This window comes from Protopterus annectens, chromosome 7.part0 (assembly GCF_019279795.1).
Source record: "Protopterus annectens isolate FY-2018-M chromosome 7.part0, PAN1.0, whole genome shotgun sequence".
In the NCBI taxonomy this organism is placed as follows: Eukaryota; Metazoa; Chordata; order Ceratodontiformes; family Protopteridae; genus Protopterus; species Protopterus annectens.
In genome coordinates, this window is record NC_056739.1 from 1,225,969,795 (window position 1) to 1,225,982,326 (window position 12,532).

Below are 12,532 nucleotides of genomic sequence, written 5' to 3' on the forward strand. Positions count from 1 at the left end.
ATCAGGACCACGAGAGCTAAAGACTTAAACCTCGGCACAAGTATGAATAGGACATGCTGGAGGGATAGATTCATAACCCAGAAGCTTCCCATGCTTTGGAACAGGATCCCAGTTCGTATTAGGCAGAGCCCCTCACTGACTCTTCAAGAGAAATCTTGATGAGTGGATGGGAAATCGTAAGCTTACCCCAGGGTCACATCTGTGTCACTGCTAGACAGGGGCACAGTAAACTAATTCTATTATATAAGAGGACCTTCATTGTGTCACTACTAGACAGAGGCACAGTATTCTAGATTTATTCTGTACATTTTTGTACCATTTCATGGGGTGGCAAAAGCCACATCACTATGGCTAGGCTTACAAATGCCCCAGGGCAGATAGCCTAGTACTATAATATGAAACTATGAAACTATACTATTTATATCTACCATATGTAGTCAGCTTGTAGATGCCACCTTGCTTTCTAATAAGTGACCTAACATTTATGAGATATTAGTCTCAATATTAGAATACTTACCTACTTACTTAAGTAATTCTCAATATTACAATAACGTTAGTGTTAATAAAATGTAATTCAAATAAATAGGTCTACTTCTTCTTGTGTTTCTTTTATCCAAGTGAGTTTAATATAATTTTTCTACCACCAAGTTCTTACAAAGACCCCCCCCCCCCCAAAGAAAACTTATCATACTTTGTTTTTTACATAATACTTCAAATTTGGAGAATATGTCATATGTTCATAATATTTTGCAAGCACGCTTCAGAAATTAAAGCCCTATACATCCCACAGTTATTTGATGTTTTTACTGACATATCCTGTCACCTTCCTAATGCATAAGATACTAGTCCTGATATTAGAAAAATGTAAACATCAATGCAGTGCACCTGAAATAAATAGTTCTATTTCATGTTCTGTTTCTCTTATCCAAGCACGATTAGTATAATTTTTATTCTAACATCCACTGCCACCCCTTAACATGACATCACACTCCATTCTGACTTATTTATGCAAATAACATAAATTTATTACTGATGGTATACAATTAAGATCCAAGTTCCTAGTAAGCTGTGTACTGTAAATCTAAATTCACTTTTGTCATTCACTGCATGCAAGCTGTGTTTGTACCTTAGTAGTTAAACTAACCATAAAGAAGCTCCAGATCACCTATTGCAACAGGTACTTGTACCTAGTGAGTCTTATGTAGCTTATGAAAGTATTCTAGAAGGTTAGGCAACACAGAATAAATTATGCGATCATATCCCAGTGCAAAGAAACTGAGAAGGTACTACAAAACCAAGGAAATATACTCAGTTTGCTTTAAGTGATTTGGATACAATTCCCAACAGTAACAATGGTAAGTAAAGTAAAGTTCTGTAAGTTGCACTTACCCATAGTTGTTGTAAGTTGTGTTTTTCCATAACAGTAGCTGTCCAAATTAATTGCTACTGCATTACCCTTTAGGCCCAAGACACAACAACCTACCAGCTTCAAAAGCTATGGCTCCCCTCATGCTTCTACTGTGACTGCTGAATGGGCAAATCAGCATTCAGTGGAAAATCTGCATGATTTTCTAGCTCAAAAGTTAAGACAAAGAGTACTCATCCTAAACTATCTAAACAAGAATTACCGCTGTCACTCTCTTACTTTGGACACAAAAGAAGAGTCTTTGTGGGTTCTGTTCAAGCAGCTTTATTATATACAAACACATCACGATAGAAGTTTACTGACTTTAACTTAAGTAACTTATTAACTATTGCAATCATACATGCTCACTCTCTGGCTGCACTTTCAAAATGGCACTGAGAATAGCATGTGAATGGTATTTATATGATCACGCTCAGTCCTTGATATGTTTCTTAAAGACACAGCACATACACTCTTGATCTACATCCTCCCTCTTTGAGAAATATATCATGCAATGTTATGAATCTATTTGGCATGTAGATATCACAGGTAGTTCTTTGTCATGCATTTATACAAGACTAGGTACATATATACAGTTGCTGCGTATTTCACAATGGACCTAGATATTCGGCCATATCATGTGACATAAAACTGGGAATTTGGTTTAACAACTGTAGTTGTCTCTACAGAATGCTCAACCTTGGAAGTATTTGGAACATCTTCAGGAATGGAATTAGAGGTTGAAACACACTCTGGGATGGAAACAATGTTTGGTTCGCTCTGAGATGTAGAGTCTGTATCACAGGAACAATGCTGCTATGATGATTCTGGTGCAAGAGAAAGATGTCTGCAATTTCTCCTGTACTCCACACCCTCAGATTCTACAAGGTAGGATCTTGGCTTGTCACCTATACCTGTAACTTGACCAATCTGGTCGAAACCTTTCACCATTTGTATCTGCACTGTCTCTCCCACGTCAACAAACAAAGAAATCTGCTCGATTTATCATAACTGGACTTCTGGACAGAATGCTTCTTGAATAATTGAGCCTCGATGGTTCTGTTGTTCTTAGCTTTAGGCCTCAGTAAACTGGAACTAATAGGTAACGTCATTCCGGTTTGCCTGGATAGAAGTCTTTGAGCAGGTGAGCCAAGAATATTATCACAGGGTATGTTTCTGAGATTAAGTAAATTCAAAAAGACATTGGTATTGTCACGCTTTGACCTTTCAGGTAACTGCTTTGCACTCAGCACTGCAAGTTCAGCTAGCCCATTTGACTGTGAATATTCAGGACTGCAGTAACGTACAAAGTCCCATTCTCTTGCAAATTTCTGAAACAACTCACTAATAAATTGAGTACCATTGTCAGAAATAACTTCATGTGGACTACCATGGACTGAGAAATGATGTTTCAACTTAATAATAACAGTACTGGATGTTAGGTTAGGTAGTAAGTCAATCTGAATCCAATTTGAATAAGAGTCTACCAATAATAAGTAATGTTGATTGACCCTCTTGAAGATATCAGTGGCTACTGTTGACCAAGGTAGTTCAGGAACTTCAATTAGCTGAAGTGGTTCTCTTTGAAAATGCAGTCTAGTACTACTGCATACTGAACGAGAAAAAAATACTTTATCAATGTCTTGCAGTAATGACGGCCAAAATACTAATTTTCTCACTCTTCTCTTAGTGGATGCGGAACCTGGGTGACCACAGTGCAAAATCTGGATATATTCTAGTTGTATGGAAGCAGGAACAACAATTTTAGGACCTCTGAAAATAATGCCATCTTCCATCAGCATTTCAAGGAAAATAGGTTTGCACTTCAGGTGGTACACTAGATTGCTTTGATGGCCATCCAACATTAATGTAGTGATTGAGCTTTTGCAAAATTGGATCAGTCTTTGCGTTATCTCTTAACTCATCAAGCCTAGTGGTAGAAAAATTACGCACTGCCATCATATCAAAGTCAAAATTCTCTGCATTCAAGCTGTTCTGTCATATTTCTGGGCAATCTAGATAAGGTATCAGCCAGATAGAGTAGTTTGCCTTTTCTTATAGAACAATCTGAAGTTGTACTTTTGCAATTTGAGCTATATTTTTTGTAATCTCACTAGAGTTCTTTAGAATAGTAACTAGAGGTTGATGGCCAGTTTCAATCTGAATAGCTCAACCATAAACATAATGGGTTCTGTTCAAGCAGCTTTATTATATACAAACACATCAAGATAGAAGTTTACTAACTTTATCTTAACTAACTTATATGCAACTAACTACTGCAATCATACATATTCACTCTCTGGAAGCACTCTCAGAATGGCACTGGGAATAGCACATGCTTGGTATTTATATCTGCATGCTCAATCCTTGATATGCTTCTTAAAGACACAGCACATACACTCTGATCTAAAACCACAACATTATTTCTCTAACAATAACTATATACAGTGACAGAGGGAGGGTGGAGGGTGGGTGCAGCTACTGCAACAATGAGGAACTCAAACATCTAATGTTATGGTTCAGTGTGACTTACACAACTGTATTATGTTCATCATTCCCACTGATGCAGTAGCCTTTAGGTTATATGGGATGACTACTGAAGCCTATCCAATCTAGGAGAAAGAAGGATATGGATCCAGAAACTGCTGGAGAAGTGTCTTAACAAAGCCAGTCCTGAATCTAGAGAAAGAGTCTAGTTTATAATGCCTTGTAAATGTATGAACAGAGGACAGTGTAGCTGCCTCTAGTATGCTTCCAGAGGCCACCACTTTTCAATACACCATCAAAGAAGACAAGTGAACCTTAGTACTGCCTTGAACTGGTTTACCTTGGTAGGAACAATCTTTTTCACATGAGTTGTCCTTAGAAAAAATAGCTTATCAGCATTTCTAAAGGACTTGGTTCTGTCAAAATAGTACCTGAACTGTCTATGCACAACAAGAGTATGTAGAATCCTTTATCCCCGGTTCTGAGGATCAAGCTACAACACTGGGAGATTGATGGTCTGAGTCAAAGTAAACTCTAAAGCAACCTTAGGCATGAATGAGGGATTTGTTTTAATGAAGTTTTAACCCTGTGAAAGACCAGATAGGGTTCACTCACAATGAGAGTTTGCAGCACAGACACTTTTCTTGAAGATATCAAAGCAATGAGAAGAACACTCTTCTATGTAATGAATCTTCTATTTGCTTGATGTGCAGGTTCAAATGGAGATAAACCTTTCCAACACAAAGTTAAGATTCTAGGAAGGAGTAACCTGTTTCTATCAGAGGTGTAACGCTCCTTTAGAAGCTATTTTACTAAAAACATTGAAGAAAACGGAGGATTCATAGGTAGACGTCCTGAAGTGGCTGAAGATGTATCTTGACAGAGGAGTATGAAAGGCCAGAGACTAGTAACTGACACAAATATTTGAGCACCAGTGGAATATAAACCCCAAAAGGGTCTTGTATTTTGGCTAGGCACCAACTAGAAAATCTATTCCACTTGCCAATCTAAGATTTTCTAGTAGTAGGTTTTCTTGCCTCCTTTAGTTCCTGCTGTATATATGAAACTCCCCCTGTCTTGTTTGAGTAAGTCCAGTTTGTGAGATGCTTGTGGTAATTTTTCAATTCCATAAGAAGGAAGAACCAATGTTGCCTGGGCCAAAAGGAGGCAACAGCAATTATTTTTGGGAGTCCTTCTGAATCTTCAGACTTTAACTGGATATCAGTGGAAAGGATGGAATCGCATAAGGGAACAGTCTCATCCACAGAAATACATCTGTTTTCACAGAGTCCTGTAGCAAAACCTATTGAATTGTCTGTTTTGAAAGAAGTAAAACAGATCAACTTGAGGTGCTCCCTACAACTGGGACTGGGTCAATACCTGGAAGACCCTCTCATTCAACTTCCAATCATGAGGGCCTGTCCTAATCCTGTTTAGCTTGTCTGCAATTATATTTTGCTCTGATGGAATGTAGAATGCTTAAAGGTTTAAAGAGTCCTGAAGATCTACCTCCCAAGCTAACACTGCCAGCCTGCACAGAGGGTACAACCTTATGCCCCCATACTTGTTGATATACCACATCACTGTGGTATTGTCAGTAATCACCTGGAGAGGATCTGGGCACCATAAATGATGAAGCGATTTTACGTCATGGATCACAGTCATAATCTATTTGATGTGTTTCTGCTTTGGTATGTTTGAGGAAGGCCACAGGCCTTGCACCTTTACCCTCATTGAAACTGCTCCCCAAAGCAAAGTCTGACGCATCTGTACTTACAGAATGTGCATTTGTTTGTATTTGTAATCCTCACCAGTACAGCTCCTTTTTTCCCCAAAGTCTAAGATTGGAGCCTGAAATTCCAGAAAATATATAAATGTTCCATCCACAAGTTTTTTTTAGAAACCACTGAATCTTTCTCATGTGTAACCTGGCAAGAGGAATCATGAGGCTCATCGATGCCATGACCCTCAGGATCCTGAGATATTCTCTGGCTAATGTCTGAGAGTGAACTGAGATGTGCAGGAAAGTTTTCAGATAAAAAATAATTTTTCTGCATCAAAAAAGCCTTTTGCTGCTAAGTGTCTACGTCTACAGGAAATTGTAGAAAGACAGTCCTGTGTGACAGGTCAAGGAGGATTTCTGAATATTTATCTGGAATCCTAGATTGGTAAAACTAAATTCTTGACATCTGCATAAAGACTCTGCAAATATAATTAAATTTTCTAAATAAAGAAAATGTGAATGCTATTCAATCTGCAATGAATTATAAATGGAGCTATAAATGGAGCTAGACACTCTGTAAACATCCTTGGAGCAGTAGATAATCTGCAAAGTAATGTAGAATAGTGATAATGTGTCCCAGAGACAGCAAATATGATAAAGTTCCTGAAGCCTTTGGCTACTGGAATGTGTTGGCATGCATTGTTTAAATCTAATTTTATCATTAAGCTGTCCTGGGGAATGAGAGGTAACAGATTATGAGGGTTCAACATCCTGAATTTTGGAACTTTCTTGTACCGATTTAGAAAGAAAAGACCAAGACATGGTCTCCAAGAAGATGCTTTTTTGGTATGAGAAACATTCTGGAATACAACCCTTTGCCCCTTTGATTTAACGGTACTGGTTCTATGACTCTTTGAGCTGAGCTATTCTCCTAAGAGTTGAAGATCTTGATAAAAAAATTCTGTTCGGTTCACAGAGAAGACAGGAACTCCTCAGTGGAGGTATTTGTATCCAGTGCCAACTGCATCCCTCTTGAACTAACTTTTAATACCCATGAATCTGTCACAGTTTGTTGCCAAAGCAAAATGTACAGAGCCAGTTTATGGGACAGGAGGGAAGGGGTGAGGAAGAAGGCTGGCACTGTCATCCTGAAGCTGCAGACTGTCCATTTTTAAGAAAGTATCCTTGCTTCTTACTGTTCTCCTCCTTCCATCTCTTTTTCTTTCCCTGTTTGGTTTGAGAAAGCAGGGATTGTTTGCTTTGTTTTGAAACTTAGATGTAAAAGTGGATCTAGAGGATTTGCAATGGGGGATCTTAGAAATTCCCCGAATTAATTTCCTTCTCCTATCAAATTATTTGAGGACCCAAGTAGCAGATGGGCCAGATAAAACCATATCTAAAGCTGAATTCAAAATTTCAGACTGTACCTCATCAGAAAAAATTTGGTTATGTACCCAGGCATACCTCTTCAAAACAGCAGAAGCAGAAGCCCTAAGCATGGTATCTACACTATCATACACACTCCCTAACACATCTTTAGATACTTGTGAGATATTTGAAAAAATAGAATTGAGAGAGAGGCACTATCTTCAGGAAGAAGAGTAGTAGCTAGATCTCACAAACTGTTAAGCGCAAACTTCCACATATGGATCTGGCAGTTAAGAATTCTATATGCCAAAGTTTAAGAAGAAAAATGTACCTTACCAAATTTGTCCAAAGTCTTCCCATCCTTGTCCACTGGATAATGGCTGGGTGATACCAGGAGCCTGTTCCCTGCTGGTGTCATCATCATCATCATCATCATCTTCTTTTGGCTGTTCTCATTAGGGGTCGCCACAGTGGATCATTTGTTTCCATTTCTTCCAGTCCTCTGTATTTTGCTCTGTCACTCCAACCACCTGCATGTCCTCTCTCACCACATCCATAAACCTTATCTTAGGCCTTCCTCTTTTCCTGTTACCTGGCAGCTTCATCCTTAGCATCTTTTTCCCAGTATACTCAGCATCCCTCCTCAGCACATGTCCAAACCAGCGTAATCTTGCCTCCCTGGCTTTATCTCCAAACCCTCCAATCTGGGCTGACCCTCTAATATACTTATTCCTAATCCTGTCTACCCTCATCACACCCAGTGCAAATCTTAACATCTTTAACTCTGCCACATCCAGCTCAAACTCCTGCCTTTTTGTCAATGCCACTGTCTCCAGATCATATAACATAGCTGGCCTCACTACCCTCTTGTAGACCTTCCCTTTCACTCTTACTGGTACTTGCCTGTCACAAATCACTCCTGAAACTCTTCTCCACCCACTCCATCCTACCTGTACTCTCTTCTTCACCTCTCTTCTACATTCACCATTACTCTAAACTATTTATCACAAGTACTTAAACTCATCCACCTTCGCCAACTCTACTCCTTCCATCCTCACCATTCCTCTATCCTCCCTCTCATTCACAAACATATATTCTGTCTTAGTCCTGCTGACCTTCATTCCTCTTCTTTCTAGAGTATATCTCCATCTCTCCAGGGTCTCCTCCACCTGTTCCCTACTCTCACTACAGATCACAATGTCATCTGCAAACATCATAGTCCACGGGGACTCCTGTCTGATCTTGTCTGTCAACCTGTCCATCACCACTGCAAATAATAAAGGGCTCAGAGCTGATCCTTGATGTAATCCAACCTCCACCTTAAACACATCCGTCACTCCCACCTCAGACCTCACCGCTGTTACAATACCCTCGTACATATCCTGTACCACTCTTACATACTTCTCTGACACTCCCGACTTCCTCATACAATACCACAACTCCTCTCTAGGCACCCTGTCATATGCTTTCTCTAAGTCTACAAAAACACAATGCAACTCCTTCTGACCTTCTCTGTACTTCTCCATCAACACCCTCAGAGCAAATATCGCATCTGTAGTGCTCTTTCCCGGCATGAAACCATACTGCTGATCACTAATCATTATGTCCCTTCTTAACCTAGCTTCCACTACTCTTTCCCATAACTTCATGCTGTGACTGATCAATTTAATCCCTCTGTAGTTACTATAGCTCTGCACATCACCCTTATTCTTAAAAATTGTTACCAAAACATTTTTTCTCCATTCCTCAGGCATCCTCTCACTTTCCAAGACTTCATTAAACAATCTGTTTAAAAACTCCACTGCCGTTTCACCTAAACACCTCCATGCTTCCACAGATATGTCATCTGGACCAACAGCCTTTCCATTCTTCATCCTCTTCATAGCTATCCTTACTTCCTACTTGAAAATCCATTGTACTTCATGATTCACTATCCCCACATCATCCAACCTTCTCTCCCTCTCATTCTCTTCATTCATCAACCCCTCAAAGTACTCTTTCGCTGGTGTAGATGTTGATATTTCTGCAGGGTCATACCTATTGAAAAATCAAGTGCTTGTTAGTTTGAGAATTTTTGTAAAGCCTGTCAGCTTTTATAGGGACTCAAGGTTGTTACAAGCAGCATTATATACATCATCCAAAGCTGACATTAGAGGAGGAATTTATTTAGAATGAAGCATATCCACTTGTAACATATCATAATATCTTCTCAGTTTGACAGCAGGGTAGCATCCATTTGTTCCCATAAAAACACCTCCTTCATCCTAGCAATAATCTGAGAAATAGAAAATTCCTCCACAGAAGGTTGAGAGGACCAGGTATCCTCAGCATCAGAGTTTTGGGCTTGAGAATCTGCAGGAGATGAAGCCCTGTCTCTCTCTCTCTCTCTCTCTGTCAGAATCATCTGATATTTATTCCTCAGGAATATTTCTAATGCCTTAATTAACAGACACTGAATTTTGTGTACTAGGATTGATTGCCTGTAACAATTTCTTGGCTAAGGTAAGGAAATCATATTTTCATGTATTCTGATGAACAATGGTTAGTCTTTTGTACTTTTTTTCTTTATAAGTATCTTTAGTGACCAACTTACAGAAGGAATGACTGCCCAAACTACAGATCTCTTCCCCTGGACACATCCGGCAGTATCCCCTTGGTATGTTTCTCTATCGTAGTGAATACAGTTATCCTGTACCTGGTTTGGACACTGGAACCAACAAAATGGATGTGGCTGACCCCCAATATATGGTGACTCAAAGGACTATACCAGAGTAAGCCAAAGAAGTAAGTTAGAGGTCTGAAGAAGGAGTGCACACCTCTACAAAGTTTGATGTGAAGACTGAGCCTGTGGAGTTGGCAAGGGCTCTCTGCTAAGTTGCTTTTTTTCTTGCTAAACAGAAACCATGGAAGTCAGACCCACAGGAAAAGGGTAGGTTATCCATGATATGACCAAGGAGGATGCTACTAATAAGGTCAGAAATTTTGGAATGAGTTGGTTGGTAGGCAAGTTGTGAATTAGTTTGCACAAAAAGCACACTTACACTTTCACATGCATACAATGTCTTTGAAACTATAATGCATAAGCAGCATACTAAATTCCTGTCAGGAAACCCCTTTAGAATAAATTTAGTCTGACAGAAGAAATGGCATGTAAGATGTTACAACATTAACACAAGCACTACATAACCTATAGCATGTTTTATCCAAGTAAAACACTTCCCTAAACAACACTTTATATTAAATATTCAAAAGATTACATAAGCAGTAATTTTTTTTTTTTTACAAAATAAGCCCCCTCCAACCCACCAAAGCTAAAAATAACTTCTGGGACAAAACCACTAAAGCCACAAAAAGGAAAAAAAAAGGACACACACACACACACACACACACATATATATATATATATATATATATATGTATATATATATATATATATATATATATATATATATATATATATATATATATATATATACGTATATATATATATATATATATACATATATATATATATATATTTGGATTTACACACACATATATGTGTATGATAGACAGATAGATAGATATAACATCGTACATGACCCTGAAAAGTGGAAGAAATACATCTGTTTACATGAAGACTCCCCAGGTTACGTAGTCAGATATCATTATTTATATTTGTCTGGCACAATGAACAGATGAAATAAACTTCAATAATGCAACAGCTAAACAAAATGACTTACAGTGATTTAAAAATGGTAAAACACAACTTTGGCACCAAAAATAATAAGAAAAAGTGATGCAACAATAAAAGCATATAAATATGATTTCCTTCAGATACACAGAATCCACTCTGATAAAGAGAAGCTTGAAAAATGCAGCCGAGCATGAAGAAATGAAAGGCTAGCATTAAAGAAAAAAAAATGTACTCCTTCAGTAAAATCACTGATAGCCAAACGTGTATGTTTTATGAAGATTTCTACCCTCAAGGTCTGTCTACCTAAGAACATCATATTAGTGAGAGTCAGGTATAAAGATTAATTTGAAGAAGATCCAGGTTTCTGTTTAAGTCCTAGTACTAACAACTCACAATTTACAGATCAAAACAAATTATACATGTATTAAGACATCTGCAGTTTTAGAAGTGAAGCTAAGGGATTCTAGGCACTGCATTCATTAACTTCTTGGAGACATATAATGGGAACTTACCATTTTTATGGTTCATACTTTATTTACTATAGTGTATTCTAAGAAATTGCAGATATAAATTGTGGCAGATAATAAATTAATTTGACGATGTTTTTTTTTCCTGAGATGCATTTCACCTGAGCAGCATTACTTTGCAACTCTGTCGTGTATGGCATAGTCAGTCTCACCTGCAGAAACTTGTTAAACAGTGTTTTCAGCATCTCTAAATATGGCTTGATGATGCCTGGGATTGCCCTCATCCAGCATTCAACAAATGGCATCAATCCTAATATACTGGGCTCCAGGTAAACCATTCCACAGCGAGACACTGTAGCAGGAGAAGCAACTGCAAGGTCTTGAACTTCAAACATCATTGTCATCACCTAAAGCAAAACAAAACCCAAACTGAAAGTACTGTTTACTTTTCATTAACATTTGTTTGTGTGTGTGTGTGTGTGTGTGTGTGTGTGTGTGTGTGTGCACATATGCCTGCATGTGCATCACAGAAGGCTGACTGATGCACTCAAATTTTCATAAGATGATTGGTTTGAAAACATGAGAAGTGCTACAGGAAAAGCATCACAGTGTATTTACATGCTTGGAATATTTACTTAAGAGTGGTTTTAAAACACATTTGTTCTGATGGTCAGATTATCTTTCTTGAAGCTAGAGTGAAAAGAAGAAGTTATGTACTAACCATAACGTCCTATCTGAGTTGTCAATCTTCATTCTTTCCTCACAAATGGGTTTGGATCCGATCCATTGGATCTGACTTGGCCGATGCTACAGCTTGCAGCCAGCAGATCTCTTGTGTTTCTCCCTTATCCACAATACACCCTGCCAATTACCTCAGATCTCGTTTACTGCTATATAGTCTAGAAGGATAGGGAGAAATATAGGAAGCCATATCCAGAGTCATATAAACATGTAAATGTACCTTTTCAGAGACCATTTAATTGCTCGTTCCTCCAGGAGTCATGGATGGGGGTATGTGGGAGGGGAAGTGAGGAAAGAATGAAGTCTGACAACACAGATGGAATGTTATGGCGTGTACATAACTTGTTTATCTGATGTTGACTTCATTCTATTCTCACAAATGGCACAGCATCCTTAGCTACTTGAATCCAGGGCAGACTCAAGGAAGGATATTCCCGAGTACCATAGAATCAAATGATGCCCTACTTCTTAGTGCTGCTGCACAAATGTTATCCATAGACATCATAGTTTGAAAAAATGTGGAAGTAGCCACAGATCCAGTGGAGTATGCCTTCAATGGATGTGTAAGAAAAAAAGCCTAATTTACTATAGATAAAGGAGATGCAATTTGGTAACGACTTTGATACAGTAATTTTAGAAATTTTTCCAATTTTGGTCCAGAGAAG

The 12,532-nt window shown here is 38.4% G+C and overlaps 1 protein-coding gene across 1 annotated transcript in view; it reads right to left on the reverse strand.

The window, feature by feature from the left end:
• DNAH1 (dynein axonemal heavy chain 1) overlaps positions 1-12,532 on the reverse strand; it is a 5,225,710-nt gene that overhangs the window by 2,441,210 nt on the left and 2,771,968 nt on the right. The window contains exon 38 of the mRNA XM_044076389.1: positions 11,339-11,533. Within this exon, the coding sequence (XP_043932324.1) occupies positions 11,339-11,533 (195 nt within the window). The remainder of the gene's footprint in view (positions 1-11,338; positions 11,534-12,532) is intronic.